General features: G+C 74.3%; 1 protein-coding gene across 1 annotated transcript in view; it reads right to left on the bottom strand.

Annotated features, from left to right (window-relative positions):
- Positions 1-18175, bottom strand: part of LOC135310923 (ryanodine receptor 1-like) — a gene marked incomplete at both ends in the record, with an annotated part of 48402 nt that overhangs the window by 9855 nt on the left and 20372 nt on the right. Inside the window, 19 exon segments of the mRNA XM_064440051.1 lie at positions 729-818; positions 1061-1139; positions 1226-1389; positions 2302-2442; positions 2521-2611; positions 4144-4364; positions 6027-6196; positions 7269-7413; positions 7493-7540; positions 7543-7606; positions 9047-9233; positions 10444-10579; positions 10702-10796; positions 11863-11995; positions 12096-12210; positions 14488-14761; positions 15329-15472; positions 16845-16956; positions 17899-18099. Coding sequence (XP_064296121.1) covers positions 729-818; positions 1061-1139; positions 1226-1389; positions 2302-2442; positions 2521-2611; positions 4144-4364; positions 6027-6196; positions 7269-7413; positions 7493-7540; positions 7543-7606; positions 9047-9233; positions 10444-10579; positions 10702-10796; positions 11863-11995; positions 12096-12210; positions 14488-14761; positions 15329-15472; positions 16845-16956; positions 17899-18099 — 2610 coding nt within the window.

Genomic DNA, 18175 nt, shown 5'->3' with positions numbered 1-18175 from the left:
GTGAGGGGCTGGGGGGGGCTGGAGGGGTGAGGGGCTGTGGGGATTGGGGGGTTCTGGGTGGGGGTGAGGGGACGGATGGGGTCGGGGGGTCGCAGTGAGGGGCTGGGGGGGTCTGGGTGAGGGGCTGTGGGGATTGGGGGGTTCTGGGTGGGGGTGAGGGGACAGTTAGGGTCGGGGGGTCTCAGTGAGGGGCTGGGGGGGTCTGGGTGAGGGGCTGTGGGGATTGGGGGGTTCTGGGTGGGGGTGAGGGGACGGATGGGGTCGGGGGGTCTCAGTGAGGGGCTGGGGGGGTCTGGGTGAGGGGCTGTGGGGATTGGGGGGTTCTGGGTGGGGGTGAGGGGACGGATGGGGTCGGGGGGTCTCAGTGAGGGGCTGGGGGGGTCTGGGTGAGGGGCTGTGGGGATTGGGGGATTCTGGGTGGGGGTGAGGGGACAGATGGGGTCGGGGGGTTGCAGTGAGGGGCTGGGGGGGGCTGGAGGGGTGAGGGGCTGTGGGGATTGGGGGGTTCTGGGTGGGGGTGAGGGGACGGATGGGGTCGGGGGGTCTCAGTGAGGGGCTGGGGGGGTCTGGGTGAGGGGCTGTGGGGATTGGGGGGTTCTGGGTGGGGGCGAGGGGACGGATGGGGTCAGGGGGTCTCAGTGAGGGGGTGGGGGGGCCGGGGGGTCTGGGCGAGGCTGGGGGGGGCGGGGGGGGCCCAGCCCGGCCCCGGCAGGGGACACACACGGCACCTTCTCCGAGAAGGTCTTGTAGGGGCGCAGCATCGGGTGGGTCTTGGCCTCTTCGTCCACCGCCTCCCCGAAGGTCCAGTTGTTCTGGATCTGCCGAGGGGTGGGACCGTCGGGGGGGGCGGGGGGCGACGCGCGGGGGTCGGGGGGTGCAGCGTGCTCAGACGAGCAGGAAGAGCTTGGGGTGGGGGGCCCAGGGGTGCTGCGGGGCCCAGGAGGGGCAAAGGGGCTGGGGCGGGGGTGTCCTCGGGGGGGATCAGGTGGGGCTGGGAGGGTTCTGGGGGGCCCACGGGGGTGTCCCGCAGGGGCTGGGGGTGCTGGGGGGGGGTCCCCACCTTGTCAAAAGCCCACTTCTCGTGGGTGTACTCCGCGTACTTGTTGATGAAGCCGTCCAGCTTCTCGGGGATGATGACACTGGGGGGGGGGGGGGGACACACACGGAGGGGTCAGGAGGGGCCCGAGCCAGGGCAGGGCTGGGGGGGCGGGGGGCTGGGCCCTACTTGAGGGTCTCCACGGGTTTGGGGTCGAAGTTGCCCTCGGCGTCGACGGACGCCTTCTTCTCCGTCTTGGAGGAGTAGCTGGCGTCCACGTAGTCGGGGGGCAGGGCGCCGGCGATGGCGCACAGGCACGGCATGGCCAGCTTGTACAGCTCGGCCTCGAAGCGCTGCGGGGGGGGCCGGGCTCACCCCCCGCCCCCCGCCCCGGCCCGGGCCCCCGCTGCCCGCAAGGGCCCCCCCGCACCCGCCCGGGACACCCCCCCCACTCCCCGTGTCGCCAGTGTGGTCCAGCTCCCCCCGTCCTTCTGTGGGTCAGACCCCGCGTCCCCCCCTCCCCGTGTCCCCCTCCCACTCAGCCCCCCGCATCCCCCATCCCACTGAGCCCCCCATTGCCCCCCTCCCCGTGTCCCCATCCCTGCATCCCCCCTCCCTGTGTCCCCATCTCCCCCTCCCACTCAGCCCCCCATGTCCCCCCTCCCTGTGTCCCCATCTCCCCCTCCCCATCTCCCCCTCCCACTCAGCCCCCCGTGTCCCCCATCCCACTGAGCCCCCCATTGCCCCCCTCCCCATGTCCCCATCCCTGCGTCCCCCCATCTCCCCCTCCCCATCTCCCCCTCCCCATCTCCCCCTCCCACTTAGCCCCCCATGTCCCCCCTCCCTGTGTCCCCATCTCCTCCTCCTACTCAGCCCCCCATGTCCCCCCTCCCTGTGTCCCCCCATCTCCCCCTCCCCATCTCCCCCTCCCACTTAGCCCCCCATGTCCCCCCTCCCTGTGTCCCCATCTCCCCCTCCCCATCTCCCCCTCCCCATCTCCCCCTCCCACTCAGCCCCCCATGTCCCCCCTCCCTGTGTCCCCATCTCCCCCTCCCACTCAGCCCCCCATGTCCCCCCTCCCTGTGTCCCTGTCTCCCTCTCCCCCTCACCCCCCCGTGTCCCCCATCCCACTGAGCCCCCCATTACCCCCCTCCCTGCATCCCCATTGCCCCCCAGCCCCACCCCGCCGGCACGCCCCGGCCCGCCCCGCCCCCCCCGGCCCCCCCCGGCCCCCCCAGCCCCCCGGGCCCCCCCGGGCCCCCCACCTTGTGCGCCAGGGACTCGAAGATGCCCCAGAAGAGCTTGCGGGTGAGGTGCAGCTCCTCCTCGGAGCTGACGCCCTGGTTGGGCCACCCGCTCGGCAGGCAGTAGTACTTCCAGCACCGCTCGTAGTGGTTGGTCAGCAGCTGGGGGGGCGCGGGGGGGCGTGAGGGGGGCGCCGGGACCCCCGCCGCTCGCCGCCCCCACCCCAAACCCCGGCCCACCTTGAGGGGCATCTTGGCGAACTCGTTGAGGATGGGGACGTCGAAGACCAGGCGGCGGAGGAGGTGCTGCAGCATGGACGGGCGGATGTACCTGGGGGGCGCGGGGGGCACGGGTTGGGGGGCGCGGGAGGCACGGGTGGGGGGGCGTGGGGGCACGGGTTGGGGGGCGTGGGGGCGCGGGTTGGGGGGCGTGGGGTCGCGGGTGGGGAGTGTGGGGGCGCGGGTTGGGGGGCGTGGGGGCGCGGGATGGGGGGCGTGGGGGGCACGGGTTGGGGGGCGTGGGGGCGCGGGTTGGGGGTGTGGGGGCGCGGGTTGGGGGCCGTGGGGGGCATGGGTTGGGGGGCGTGGGGGCACGGGTGGGGGGGCGTGGGGGCGCGGGTTGGGGGTGTGGGGGCGCGGGTTGGGGGGCGTGGGGGGCACGGGTTGGGGGGCGTGGGGCACGGGTTGGGGGGCGTGGGGGCGCGGGTGGGGAGTGTGGGGGCGCGGGTTGGGGGGTGTGGGGGCGCGGGATGGGGGGCGTGGGGGGCGCGGGTAGGGGGCGTGGGGGCGCGGGTTGGGGGGCGTGGGGGGCGCGGGTGGGGGGCGCGGGAGGCGCGGGTTGGGGGGCGCAGGGGGCACGGGTTGGGGGGCGTGGGGGCGCGGGTTGGGGGGTGTGGGGGCGCGGGATGGGGGGCGTGGGGGCGCGGGTTGGGGGGCGTGGGGGCGCGGGTGGGGGGCATGGGGGCGCAGGTTGGGGGGCGTGGGGGGCGCGGGTGGGGGGGGCGTGGGGGCGCGGGTTGGGGGGCGTGGGGGGCACGGGTTGGGGGGCGTGGGGGCGCGGGATGGGGGGCGCGGGGGGCACGGGTTGGGGGGCGTGGGGGCGCGGGTGGGGGGGCGTGGGGGCGCGGGTTGGGGGGCGTGGGGGGCGCGGGTGGGGGGCGCGGGAGGCGCGGGTTGGGGGGCGCAGGGGGCACGGGTTGGGGGGCGTGGGGGCGCGGGTTGGGGGGCGTGGGGGCGCGGGATGGGGGGCGTGGGGGGGAATGGGTTGGGGGGCGTGGGGGGCACGGGTTGGGGGGCGTGGGGGCGCGGGATGGGGGGCGTGGGGGGATATGAGGGCACAGGGGGGATATGTGGGGTGCAGGGGGCGTGTAGGCAGATGGTGCAGAGATTTGGGGGGTGCTGCAGGGGTCGGGGGGCGATGCTGCGGTTCGGGGGGGCCGCAGAGGTTCGGGGGGGGTGACGCTGCGGTTCGGGGGGTGACACCGCGGTTTGGGGGTGCTGCAGAGGTTTGGGGGGTTGCAGAGGTTCAGGGGGGTGACGCCGTGGTTCGGGGGGGCCGCAGAGGTTCGGGGGGTGACACCACGGGTGGGGGGGGCGATGCTGCGGTTCAGGGGGGTTGCAGGGGTCGGGGGGCGACACCGCGGTTTGGGGGGTGACGCCATGGTTCGGGGGGGCCGCAGAGGTTTGGGGGGTGACACCACGGTTGGGGGGGGGTGACACCACGGTTGGGGGGGGGCGCCGCCGCGGTTCGGGGGGCGCCGCTGCGGTTCGGGGGGCGCCGCCGCGGTTCGGGGGGCGCCGCCGCGGTTCGGGGGGCCGCAGGCGCGGTTCGGGGGGCCGCAGGCGCGGTTCGGGGGGCCGCACCGGCAGAGGGCCATGAGGCACTCCTCGATGCCGTCGCGCTGGGCCTTGGTGAGCGAGCGCCCGCGGGACAGGCGGTAGATGGTGTGAAGCATCGAGTCCACCATGATGGCGCGGTGCTCGGTGCCGGCGAAGAGCGGCGCGCACTTGGTGATGAGCGGCAGCACCGCCGTGCACAGGTACCGGTTCAGCGCCAGCGCCATCTCCGTCGTGCTGAACGCGGCCTGGAGCGGGGGGGTCAGCGCCCCGGGGGGCGGGGGGAGACCCCTCACACCCCTCACCCCAAGGGACCCCGCGGGGCAGGGCAAAGGGGGCCCAGACCCATCCCATGGGGCAGGTGGGGGGGACCCCAGACCCATCCCATGGGCAGGTGTCGGGGTCCCCATCCCCATCCCTTTAGGGCAGGTGTCGGGGTCCCCATCCCTTTAGGGCAGGCGTGGGGTCCCCATCCCCATCCCCATCCCTTTAGGGCAGGCGTGGGGTCCCCATCCCCATCCCACGGGCAGGTGTGGGGGTCCCCATCCCAATCCCTTTAGGGCAGGTGTGGGGGTCCCCATCCCCATCCCATGGGCAGGTGTGGGGGTCCCCATCCCAATCCCACGGGCAGGTGTGGGGGTCCCCATCCCCATCCCACAGGCAGGTGTGGGGGTCCCCATCCCAATCCCTTTAGGGCAGGTGTGGGGGTCCCCATCCCCATCCCATGGGCAGGTGTGGGGGTCCCCATCCCAATCCCACGGGCAGGTGTGGGGGTCCACATCCCCATCCCTTTAGGGCAGGTGTGGGGTGCCCATCCCCATCCCTTTAGGGCAGGTGTGGGGGTCCCCATCCCCATCCCTTTAGGGCAGGTGTGGGGGTCCCCATCCCCATCCCTTTAGGGCAGGTGTGGGGTGCCCATCCCCATCCCTTTAGGGCAGGTGTGGGGGTCCCCATCCCCATCCCTTTAGGGCAGGTGTGGGGTGCCCATCCCCATCCCTTTAGGGCAGGTGTCGGGGTCCCCATCCCCATCCCTTTAGGGCAGGTGTGGGGGTCCCCATCCCCATCCCTTTAGGGCAGGTGTGGGGTCCCCATCCCCATCCCATGGGCAGGTGTGGGGGTCCCCATCCCCATCCCTTTAGGGCAGGTGTGGGGTGCCCATCCCCATCCCTTTAGGGCAGGTGTCGGGGTCCCCATCCCCATCCCTTTAGGGCAGGTGTCGGGGTCCCCATCCCCATCCCTTTAGGGCAGGTGTGGGGGTCCCCATCCCCATCCCTTTAGGGCAGGTGTGGGGTCCCCATCCCCATCCCATGGGCAGGTGTGGGGGTCCCCCATCCCCATCCCTTTAGGGCAGGTGTGGGGTCCCCATCCCCATCCCTTTAGGGCAGGTGTGGGGGTCCCCATCCCCATCCCACGGGCAGGCGTGGGGTCCCCATCCCCATCCCACGGGCAGGCGTGGGGTCCCCATCCCTTTAGGGCAGGTCTGGGGTCCCCATCCCCATCCCTTTAGGGCAGGCGTGGGGTCCCCATCCCCATCCCACGGGGAGGCGCGGGGTCCCCATCCCTTTAGGGCAGGTCTGGGGTCCCCATCCCCATCCCCATCCCACGGGCAGGCGTGGGGTCCCCATCCCTTTAGGGCAGGTCTGGGGTCCCCATCCCCATCCCCATCCCTTTAGGGCAGGTGTGGGGTCCCCATCCCCATCCCACGGGGAGGCGCGGGGTCCCCATCCCTTTAGGGCAGGTGTGGGGTCCCCATCCCCATCCCCATCCCTTTAGGGCAGGCGCGGGGTCCCCATCCCTTTAGGGCAGGCGTGGGGTCCCCATCCCCATCCCCATCCCTCGGGCAGGCGCGGGGTCCCCCAGCGCCCCCGCGGGGCCCGGCGACGCGCGGGGGTCCCGCGCGGGGGTCTCACCGTGTCGAGCGAGGCGGCGGCGCGCATGTCGGGCAGGAAGCCCACCTCCAGCACGCGCAGCAGGAACTCCTGGCTCTCCACGCCGTAGACGCGGTCGAGGAACAGCACCATGGGCGCCTTGTGCTCGGGCACGAAGCTGGCCGCCATGCGCGGCTCCACCACGCTGCCGTCTGGGGGGGCCGTGGGGCTGAGCCCCCGCCCGCGCCCCCGGATGCGCCCTGACCCCCCGCCCGCGCCCCCGGGATGTGCCCCTGACCCCCCCGCCCGCGCCCCCGGGGATGCGCCCTGAGCCCCCGCCCGCGCCCCCGGGGGATGCGCCCTGACCCCCCCGCCTGCACCCCTGACCCCCCCGCCTGCGCCCCCCGGGGATGTGCCCTGACCCCCCCGCCCGCGCCCCCGGGATGTGCCCTGACCCCCCGCCCCGCGCCCCCCGGGATGTGCCCCCTGACCCCCCGCCCGCGCCCCCGGGGATGCGCCCTGACCCCCCGCCTGCACCCCTGAACTCCTGCCTGTGCCCCCCGGGGATGCGCCCCTGACCCCCCGCCTGCACCCCCCGGGGATGCGCCTGACCCCCCGCCTGCACCCCTGACCCCCCGCCTGCACCCCCCGGGGATGCGCCTGACCCCCCGCCTGCACCCCTGACCCCCTGCCTGCGCCCCCCCGGGGATGCGCCCCTGACCCCCCGCCCGCGCCCCCCGAGGGATGCGCCCCTGACCCCCCGCCTGCACCCCTGACCCCACACCTGCACCCCCAGGAGCTGTGACTCGGCCCCTGCCCGCACCCCCAGGGCAGACCGGGCACCCCACGCCCCCCCATGCCGGTGCCCCCCAGCGTGGCCGGGCACCCCACGTCCCCCCAGGCCGGTGCCCCCCCAGCGTGACCGGGCACCCCACGTCCCCCCAGGCCGGTGCCCCCCCAGTGTGACCGGGCACCCCGCGCCCCCCCCAGGCCGGTGCCCCCCCCAGCGTGACCGGGCACCCCGCGCCCCCCCCAGGCCGGTGCCCCCCCAGCGTGGCCGGGCACCCCACATCCCCCCAGGCCGGTGCCCCCCCAGCGTGGCCGGGCACCCCACATCCCCCCAGGCCGGTGCCCCCCAGTGTGGCCGGGCACCCCACGTCCCCCCAGGCCGGTGCCCCCCAGCGTGACCGGGCACCCCACGTCCCCCCAGGCCGGTGCCCCCCCAGCGTGGCCGGGCACCCCACGTCCCCCCAGGCCGGTGCCCCCCCAGGCGTGGCCGGGCACCCCGCGCCCCCCACGAGCCCCACCTTTGCCGAGGGGTGGGGATCTGCAGGGGGAGGCTGATGATGCCCACCAGGTCCTCCAGGGGCACGAGGGAGCGGAGGATGGCCCGGATCCGCAGCGCCTCCCCCTTGCCCGCCTGGATCAGCTGTGGGGGGGGGGGATGGTGGGGGTCACCGCGGGCCGTGCCCCCCGGCCCCCGCCCCGTGCCCCCCCCGCCTCCTTACGTGCATCTCGGGGGGCGCGGCCAGCAGGTCGATGAGGGCGGCGTTAGAGAGAAGGACATGATGGCGTTGCCCAAATGCACCCGGTTCTCCTCGGGCGGCTCCTCGGCCCCGAACCTGCGCGGGATGGGGGGCGTCAGGGGGTGGGGGGGCTTCGGGGAGACCCTCAGCACCCCCGTGGCAACGGGGACGGGGCGGCGGGGGGCATCGCGGGGACCCCCAGCATCCCTCAGGAGAGGGGATGGGGGTGTTGGCTGTGCCAGCCGCCCCCCTGGCCCGGCCATCCCCATCCCATCCCATCCCATCCCCAGTCCTAATCCCAATCCCAGTCCCAATCCCACCCCTATCCCACCCCATCCCCACCTCAATCCCAACCCCACCCCAATCCAATCCCAATCCCAATCTTAGTCCCAATACCAGTCTTGGTCCCAATCTGACCCCACCCCAATCCCAGTCCCAACCCACCCCCTCCCACCCCAATCCAATCCCAGTCCCATCCCAATCCCATCCCCACCCCCAGTCCCAATCCCAATCCACCCCATCCCCACTCCAATCCCAATCTAGTCCCAGTCCCACCCCAATCCCACCCCAGTCCCAATCTCTCCCCAATCCCACCCCAGTCCCAGTCCCACCCCAATCCCACCCCAGTCCCAGTCCCAATCCTACCCCAGTCCTACCCCAGTCCCACCCCAATCCCACCCCAGTCCCAGTCCCACCCCAATCCCACCCCATCCCCAATTCCAATCCCCACCCCAATCCAATCTCACCCAATCCCACCCCAGTCCCACCCCAATCCCACCCCATCCCCAATCCCACTCCCACCCCAATCCCACCCCATCCTCAATCCCAATCCCACCCCAGTCCCAGTCTCACCCCATCCCCAATCCCAATCCCACCCCAGTCCCACCCCATCCCCAATCCCAATCCCACCCCAATCCCACCCCAATCCCACCCCATCCCCAGTCCCAATCCCACCCCAGTCCCAGTCCCAATCCCACCCCAGTCCCACCCCAATCCCACCCCAGTCCCACCCCAATCCCACCCCAGTCCCAGTCCCAATCCCACCCCAGTCCCACCCCAATCCCACCCCAATCCCACCCCAGTCCCAGTCCCAATCCCACCCCAGTCCCACCCCAATCCCACCCCAGTCCCAGTCCCAATCCCACCCCAGTCCCACCCCAATCCCACCCCAGTCCCAGTCCCAATCCCACCCCAGTCCCACCCCATCCCCAATCCCAATCCCACCCCAATCCCACCCCAATCCCACCCCATCCCCAATCCCAATCCCACCCCAGTCCCAGTCCCAATCCCACCCCAGTCCCAGTCCCAATCCCACCCCAGTCCCACCCCAATCCCACCCCAGTCCCAGTCCCAGTCCCACCCCAGTCCCACCCCAATCCCACCCCAATCCCACCCCAGTCCCAGTCCCAGTCCCACCCCAGTCCCACCCCAATCCCACCCCAGTCCCAGTCCCAATCCCACCCCAGTCCCACCCCAGTCCCACCCCAGTCCCACCCCAGTCCCACCCGCGCCCCGCCCCGCCGGCGCTGCACGCACGGCTCCCGGCGCCGCTCCCTGCGGGCGGTGGGCCCGTCGCGCGCGGGGTCCTGGGCGATGTGCAGGGCGTCCTGGATGGCGGCCAGCAGCCCGCTGCCCCCCTCGCCCCGCAGCGCCGGCCCGAAGCACTCGGGCCGCCGGATCAGCAGCCGCACCACCACGTTGGCGTTCTCCTCCACGCTCTCCCCTGCGGCACCGGCGGGCTGCCAGGGACCCCCGGCACCCCCCCACCCCGGGGACGGGCCGGGGCGCGGACCCCGCGGCCCCCCGGGGCATGGGAGGGGCAGGGACCCCCGGGGATGGGGAGGGGAGGGGACCCCGGGGCATGGGAGGGGCAGGGACCCCCGGGGATGGGGAGGGGACCCCGGGGCATGGGAGGGGCAGGGACCCCCGGGGATGGGGAGGGGAGGGGACCCCCGGGGCATGGGAGGGGCAGGGACCCCCGGGGATGGGGAGGGGAGGGGACCCCGGGGCATGGGAGGGGCAGGGACCCCCGGGGTTGGGGAGGGGAGGGCCCCCCGGGGCATGGGAGGGGCAGGGACCCCCGGGCTCCCCTGGGCATGGGAGGGGCAGGGACCCCCGGGGTTGGGGAGGGGAGGGGACCCCGGTGCATGGGAGGGGCAGGGACCCCCGGGGATGGGGAGGGGAGGGGACCCCGGGGCATGGGAGGTGCAGGGACCCCCGGGGTTGGGGAGGGGAGGGGACCCCGGTGCATGGGAGGGGCAGGGACCCCCGGGGTTGGGGAGGGGAGGGGACCCCGGTGCATGGGAGGGGCAGGGACCCCCGGGGTTGGGGAGGGGAGGGGACCCCGGGGCTCCCCGGGGCATGGGAGGGGCAGGGACCCCCGGGGTTGGGGAGGGGAGGGGACCCCGGGGCATGGGAGGGGCAGGGACCCCCGGGGATGGGGAGGGGAGGGGACCCCGGGGCTCCCCGGGGCATGGGAGGGGCAGGGACCCCCGGGGTTGGGGAGGGGAGGGCCCCCCGGGGCATGGGAGGGGCAGGGACCCCCGGGCTCCCCGGGGCATGGGAGGGGCAGGGACCCCCGGGGATGGGGAGGGGAGGGGACCCCGGGGACCCCCAGGGTATGGGAGGGGCAGAGACCCTGGGGGTGCCAGGCTGGGGACACGGGGGTGCAGGGACCCCCCCAGGGTACCAGGACGGGTACTTGGGGGTACAGGGACCCCCCCAGGGTGCCAGGACGGGGACATGGGGGTGCAGGGACCCCCCCAGGGTACCAGGACGGGGACATGGGGGTGCAGGGACCCCCCCAGGGTACCAGGACGGGTACATGGGTGTACAGGGACCCCCCCAGGGTGCCGCGCTGGGCACACAGCAGCCCCCCCCCCCAGGGCAGGACCCAGGGAGGGGACGCGGGGACCCCCCCTCTCCCCGCTCACCGTTGACGAAGACGGCGAAGCGGAGGAAGTCGAGGTAGCGCTCGCCCCCGCAGGGGTTCCAGCCGATGTCGGGGTACCCCTTGGAGAGCAGCATGGGGCAGCTCTGCAGCCCGCAGCTCGCCAGGTACGTCACCACCTGCGGCGGGCGCCCGGGTCGCACGGGGGTCTCGCACGGGGGCCCCCCCCCCCCCCTCGCGCGGGGGCTCGGCTCGCCCGCGGGGGGCCGCCCCCCCACCCACCGCCCCCCCGGCCCCCCACCTTCTCCAGGTCCTGCTCCTTCAGGGCCAGCGCCAGCTCGTTGTTGTCGATGACGGAGGCGGCCGCCACGTCCAGGGGGGTCGAGCCCCGCATGCCTTTTTGGGGGGGAGGGGGGGGGTGTCAGGGTGCTGCGGGTGCTGTGTGGGGGCACCCGGGGCTGCTGCGTGGCCGTGGGGGGGGGCCAGGCTGGGATCAGGGGGGTGCAGGGACCTCGTCAAGGTGCCAGATTGGGGGGTGCAGAGCCCCCAGGGTGCCAGGTTAGGGATGTAGGGACCCCCAGGGTGCCAGATTGGGGGTGCAGGGACCCCCCAGGGTGCCAGGTTAGGGATGTAGGGACCCCCAGGGTGCCAGACTGGGGGTGCAGGGACCCCCCCCAGCGTGCCATGTTAGGGATGTAGGGACCCCCAGGGTGCCAGGTTAGGGATGTAGGGACCCCCAGGGTGCCACATTAGGGGTGCAGAGCCCCCAGGGTGCCAGACTGGGGGTGCAGGGACTCCCCCAGGGTGCCAGGTTAGGGATGTAGGGACCCCCCAGGGTGCCAGATTAGGGGTGCAGAGCCCCCAGGGTGCCAGGTTAGGGATGTAGGGACCCCCCAGGGTGCCAGGTTAGGGGTGCAGAGCCCCCAGGGTGCCAGGTTAGGGATGTAGGGACCCCCAGGGTGCCACGTTAGGGGTGCAGAGCCCCCAGGGTGCCAGACTGGGGGTGCAGGGACTCCCCCAGGGTGCCAGGTTAGGGGTGCAGAGCCCCCAGGGTGCCAGGTTAGGGATGTAGGGACCCACCCAGGGTGCCAGGTTAGGGGTGCAGAGCCCCCAGGGTGCCAGGTTAGGGATGTAGGGACCCCCAGGGTGCCAGGTTAGGGGTGCAGAGCCCCCAGGGTGCCAGGTTAGGGATGTAGGGACCCCCAGGGTGCCAGGTTAGGGGTGCAGAGCCCCCAGGGTGCCAGGTTAGGGATGTAGGGACCCCCCAGGGTGCCAGGTTAGGGGTGCAGAGCCCCCAGGGTGCCAGGTTAGGGATGTAGGGACCCCCAGGGTGCCAGGTTAGGGGTGCAGAGGACAGGAGGGGACCGCAGAGGAGCATCCCTCGGGGGCTGCTGCTGTCGGCAGCGGGGGCAGGGGTGCCGGGGGGTGCCGGGGGGTGCCGGGGGGCGGCGGGGGGGCCCACCCAGGCCGATGCTGCTGTTCTCCAGCAGGTAGCCGAGGTGGTCGAACATGGAGCGCTGGTTCTGCCGGCTGATGCGGCAGAAGTAGCAGAGGAAGCGGCAGCAGTTGGTCACCATCTTGGGGAAGCGGATCTCCTTTTTGGGGGGGGGGGGGGGACACAGAGAGAGAAGGGGGGGGCGTCAGGGGGCACCGGCGGCCACCCCGGCTCGGGGAGAGCCAGGGGAGGGGGCTCACCTTGGACTCGCCGCCGCCCAGCACGCTGACCATCACCTGCATGACGGTCTCGTGCATCCCCAGCGCCCGCATCAGGTTGGGGTGCTGGTAGAACACCTTGTTGTTCATGATGTTCCTGGGGGGGGGGGCACAAAGGGGGGCGGGGGGTCACCGCGGGGTGCCCGCCTGTCCCGAAGGGTGCCCAGGCTGGGGAAAGCGGGGTCGCCTGGGGAGGATGTGGGGTGCTGTGGGGGGAGATGGGGTGCCCAAGGGGGAATATGGGGTGCTGGGAGGGGAGGGAGGGGCTGGGGGTGCCCGGGGAGGGGATGGGGGGTGCCCGGGGGGGGACGTGGGGTGCCATGGGGATGTGGGGTGCCCGGGGAGTTAATGTGGGGTGCTCTGGGGGGACGTGGGGTGCCATGGGGATGTGGGGTGCCCAGGGAGTTAATGTGGGGTGCCCGGGGGGGGACGTGGGGTGCCATGGGGATGTGGGGAGCCCGGGGAGGGGACGTGGGGTGCCCGGGGGGGACATGGGGGAGCATGGGGTACCCTGGGGGGGGGGACACAGGATGCCGGGTGAGGATGGGGGGATGGGGGGTGCCGGGTGAGGACGGGGGGACGCAGGGTGCTGGGTGAGGACAGGGGGTGCGGGGTGAGGATGGGGGGTGCCGGGTGAGGATGGGGGGACACAGGGTGCCGGGTGAGGACGGGGGGTGCCGGGTGAGGACGGGGGGTGCGGGGTGAGGATGGGGGGTGCCGGGTGAGGACAGGGGGACACGGGGTGCCGGGTGAGGATGGGGGGTGCCGGGTGAGGACAGGGGGACACGGGGTGCCGGGTGAGGACGGGGGGGTGCCGGGTGAGGATGGGGGGACACGGGGTGCCGGGTGAGGATGGGGGGTGCCGGGTGAGGACGGGGGGTGCCGGGTGAGGACAGGGGGACACGGGGTGCCGGGTGAGGACGGGGGGTGCTGGGTGAGGACGGGGGGTGCCGGGTGAGGACGGGGGGTGCCAGGTGAGGACGGGGGGTGCCAGGTGAGGATGGGGGGTGCCGGGTGAGGACAGGGGGGTGCCGGGTGAGGACGGGGGGTGCCGGGTGAGGACGGGGGGACGCGGGGTGCCGGGTGAGGACGGGGGGACGCGGGGTGAGGACAGGGGGACGCAGGGTGCTGGGTGAGGACGGGGGGTGCCGGGTGAGGACAGGGGAACACGGGGTGCTGGGTGAGGATGGGGGGTGCCGGGTGAGGACGGGGGGACGCAGGGTGAGGACGGGGGGACACGGGGTGCTGGGTGAGGACGGGGGGTGCCGGGTGAGGATGGGGGGTGCCAGGTGAGGATGGGGGGACGCGGGGTGCCGGGTGAGGACGGGGGGTGCTGGGTGAGGACGGGGGGTGCCGGGTGAGGATGGGGGGTGCCAGGTGAGGATGGGGGGACACGGGGTGCCGGGTGAGGACGGGGGGTGCTGGGTGAGGACGGGGGGTGCCGGGTGAGGACAGGGGGACACGGGGTGCTGGGTGAGGATGGGGGGTGCCGGGTGAGGATGGGGGGTGCCGGGTGAGGATGGGGGGACACGGGGTGCCGGGTGAGGACGGGGGGTGCTGGGTGAGGACGGGGGGTGCCAGGTGAGGACAGGGGGACACGGGGTGCCGGGTGAGGACGTGGGGTGCGGGGCGAGGACAGGGGGTGCCAGGTGAGGATGGGGGGACGGGGGGTGCCGGGTGAGGACGGGGGGACGCGGGGTGCCGGGTGAGGACGGGGGGTGCTGGGTGAGGATGGGGGGTGCTGGGTGAGGATGGGGGGACACGGGGTGCCGGGTGAGGACGGGGGGTGCCAGGTGAGGACGGGGGGTGCCAGGTGAGGATGGGGGGACACGGGGTGCCGGGTGAGGACGGGGGGTGCTGGGTGAGGACGGGGGGTGCCGGGTGAGGACAGGGGGACACGGGGTGCTGGGTGAGGATGGGGGGTGCCGGGTGAGGATGGGGGGTGCCGGGTGAGGATGGGGGGACACGGGGTGCCGGGTGAGGACGGGGGGTGCCAGGTGAGGACAGGGGGACGGGGGGTGCTGGGTGAGGATGGGGGGTGCCAGGTGAGGATGGGGGGACACGGGGTGCCGGGTGAGGACGGGGGGTGCGGGGCGAGGACAGGGGGTGCCGGGTGAGGATGGGGGGACGGGGGGTGCCGGGTGAGGACGGGGGGACGCGGGGTGCCGGGTGAGGACAGGGGGTGCTGGGTGAGGACGGGGGGTGCTGGGTGAGGACGGGGGGACGCAGGGTGCTGGGTGAGGATGGGGGGTGCCGGGTGAGGACGGGGGGACGCAGGGTGCTGGGTGAGGACAGGGGGTGCCGGGTGAGGATGGGGGGACGGGGGGTGCCGGGTGAGGACGGGGGGCGCCCGCGGCGGGGTCCGCGCGCCCACCCGATGCTCTGTATCATGAGGTTCTCCTCCTCGGGGCCCATCTGGACGATGAGGAGGGAGCGGATCTGGCCCAGGCACTCGAGCAGCGCCGTGGTGTCGGGGACGGAGTGGGCGCTGATGGTGTAGGCCTTGGGGAGGGCGCGCACCAGCTCCCCCAGCCCGTCGTACTGCCGGTGCAGGAGGCTGAACATGGCCCGCACCAGCTCGGGGCTCTGGATGTAGGACTCCTGCGCCCAGTGCACCATCGTCTGCGAGATGAGCTCCTGCAGCGTGCCTGGGGACGGCGACGGCTGGGGCACCCCGTGGGGGGAGCTGGGGCACCCCGTGGGGGTGGGGGAGGACGGGTGGGGGCTTGGGGACAGCTCGGCACAGCCCGAGCCCACCTTGGGGGCTGCTTGGCCATGGGGGTGGCTCAGCCGTGCCTTGGGGGCGTCTTGGCCAACACTTGGGGACACCTTGGCCAACGCCATGGGGACACCTTGGCCAATGCCATGGGGACACCTTGGCCAACGCCTTGGGGACACCTTGGCCAACGCCATGGGGACACCTTGGCCAACGCCTTGGGGACACCTTGGCCAACGCCTTGGGGACACCTTGGCCAACGCCATGGGGACACCAAGGCTGGTGATAGCTCAGCCGTGCCTTGGGGACACCTTGGCCAACACTTGGGGACACCTTGGCCAATGTCATGGGGACGCCTTGGCCAATGCCTTGGGGACACCTTGGCCAACACTTGGGGACACCTTGGCCAACGCCTTGGGGACACCTTGGCCAACGCCGTGGGGACGCCGAGGTTGGCACGCGGGCTCCCCCCGTCCCGCCCCCCCAGTCCCCTCCTCACTGGGCACCGGGGGCTCCTCGGGGGGTGCCTCCTCCTGCGCCGCCGTCCCGCGGAGCCCCACCACCTTCTGCACCAGCCCCAGCAGCCGCTGCCGCAGGGACGTCTCCTCCGCCTCCTCCTCCTCCTCGCCCGCCAGCTCGATGCCTGGGGGGGCGCGCGGGGGTCACGGGGTGGGGGGACACGGCCCCAGAGCTGGGGGGGGGGGGCCCATGTCCCCAAAGCCGGGGGGTGTCCCATGCCCTGGGGGTCCCTGGAGTCCCAGGAGGGGCATCCCCATGCTTGTGGGGGTTCCCTGGGGGTCCCTGGAGTCCCAGGAGGGGGTCCCTGTATTTCTGGGGGTTCCCTGGGGGACCCTGGGTCCTGGGGAGGGGTCCCTGCACCCCTGGAGGGGTCCGTGCACCCGGGGAAGGGGTCCCTGAGCCCCTGGGGGGGGATCCCTGAGCCCCTGGGGGAGGGGTCCCTGAGCCCCTGGGGGGGGATCCCTGTGCCCCTGGGGGAGGGGTCCCTGAGTCCCTGGGGGAGGGGTCCCTGAGTCCCTGGGGGGAGGGGTCCCTGAGCCCCTGGGGGGGCGGGTCCCTGAGCCCCTGGGGGAGGGGTCCCTGAGCCCCTAGGGGGGCTGTCCCTGAGCCCCTGGGGGGGATCCCTGTGCCCCTGGGGGGGGATCCCTGAGCCCCTGGGGGAGGGGTCCCTGAGCCCCTGGGGGGGGGGGGTCCCTGTGCCCCTGGGGGGGGGGGGTCCCTGTGCCCCTGGGGGAGGGGTCCCTGTGCCATGGGGGGGTCCCTGAGCCCATGGGGGGGTCGTCCCTGAGCCCCTGGGGGGGGGTCTCTGCACCATGGGGGGGTCCCTGCACCATGGGGGGGGATCCCTGCGCCATGGGGGGGTCCCTGCGCCCCGGGGGGGGTGTCCCTGCGCCCCGGGGGGGGTCCCTGCGCCCCGGGGGGGGGATCCCTGAGCCCCGGGGGGGGGTCCCTGTGCCCCTGGGGGGGCTGTCCCTGAGCCCCTGGGGGGGCTGTACCTGAGCCCCTGGGGGGGTGTCCCTGCGCCCCGGGGGGGTGTCCCTGCGCCCCGGGGGGGGGTCCCTGCGCCCCGGGGGGGGTGTCCCTGCGCCCCGGGGGGGGGTCCCTGCGCCCCGGGGGGGGTGTCCCTGCGCCCCGGGGGGGGTCCCTGAGCCCCTGGGGGGGATCCCTGAGCCCCTGGGGGGGGTCCCTGAGCCCCTGGGGGGGATCCCTGTGCCCCTGGGGGGGGATCCCTGAGCCCCTGGGGGGGGGGGTCCCTGAGCCCCTGGGGGGGGGGTCCCTGAGCCCCGGGGGGATCCCTGTGCCCCTGGGGGGGGGTCCCTGTGCCCCTGGGGGGGGGGTCCCTGAGCCCTTGGGGGGGTCCCTGCGCCATGGGGGGGTCCCTGCGCCCCGGGGGGGGTCCCTGCGCCCTTAGGGGGGGGGTCCCTGCGCCCTTAGGGGGGGGGTCCCTGCGCCCTTAGGGGGGGGGGTCCCTGCGCCATGGGGGGGTCCCGCCTCACCGCAGTGGGCCAGCAGGTCGTTGTGGAAGTCGAGGAGCTCGTCGCGGATGTCCTCGGGCACCGGGCACTCCTCCTCGTCCGCCCCCCCCTTGTACTGCAGCAGCATGTTGATCTGGGGGGGGGGCACGGGGGGGGTCAGCGGGACCCGGCCCGCAGCCGTCACCCCACGCAGGTACCCCACGCGTGGCCCTGTGCGCGTCCCTGCTTCCCACACGCGTCCCCGTGCCACGACCCCACGGGTGTCACCCTGTCCCCACGCGTGTCCCCACGCGTGTCACCCTGTCCCCACGCGTGTCCCCACGCGTGTCCCTGCTCCCCACGCGTGTCCCCACGCGTGTCCCCGCGTCCCCACGCGTGTCCCCACGCGTGTCCCCGCTCCCCCACGCGTGTCCCCACGCGTGTCCCCGCTCCCCACGCGTGTCCCCGCTCCCCACGCGTGTCCCCGCTCCCCACGCGTGTCCCCATGGATGTCCCCACTTCCCTGCTCCCCATAGATATCCCCATGTCCCCACACATGCCCCCATGGCCATCCCCACACGTGTCCCCCTGTCCCCACGTGTACCCCCTGCCCCCATGGCCATCCCCACACGTGTCCCCCCGTCCCCACGTGTACCCCCTGCCCCCATGGCCATCCCCACGGGCATCCCCCCGTCCCCACGCGTGCTCCCCCGCCCCAGTGGCCATCCCCACACGTGCCCCCCCATCCCCACGCGTGTCCCCCCACCCCAGTGGCCGTCCGCACGCGTGTTCCCCTGTCCCCATCCGTGTCCCCCCGTCCCCCTGCCCCCCCTGCCCCAGTGGCCATCCCCACGCGTGTCCCCCCGTCCCCACGTGTGCCCCCCCGCCCCCGTGGCCGTCCCCACGGGCATCCCCCCGTCCCCACGCGTGCCCCCCTGCCCCCATGGCCGTCCCCATGCGTGTCCCCCCGCCCCTGTGGCCATCCCCACACATGTCCCCCCGTCCCCACGCGTGCCCCCCCGCCCCAGTGGCCATCCCCACGGGCATCCCCCGTCCCCACGCGTGCCCCCCCGCCCCCCTGGCCGTCCCCACGCACCTGCTCCTGGGGGGGCGAGCGGAACTCGCGGGTGCGCCGGGCGGTCTCGGCCGCCGACATGGTGAGCGCCCGCATGAGCCGGGCGTAGCGTCGCCGCTGGTCGCGCTGCAGCCGCTCCACGTGCCGCTCCGAGAAGGCCACGATGGCCTCGACGCGGTGCTGCAGCTCCCGCTCGCAGAAGTGCTGCAGCAGGTTGCACATCTGCGCCCCCAGAGTGAGCTGGGGGGGCGGGGGGGGGGCGTGGGGGGCGAGGGGACGCGGGACCCCAGGGCGGGGG

Source organism: Phalacrocorax carbo, unplaced genomic scaffold, assembly GCF_963921805.1.
Source record: "Phalacrocorax carbo unplaced genomic scaffold, bPhaCar2.1 SCAFFOLD_246, whole genome shotgun sequence".
NCBI classification, from domain to species: domain Eukaryota; kingdom Metazoa; phylum Chordata; class Aves; order Suliformes; family Phalacrocoracidae; genus Phalacrocorax; species Phalacrocorax carbo.
This window is presented reverse-complemented; position numbering and strand designations above follow the sequence as displayed.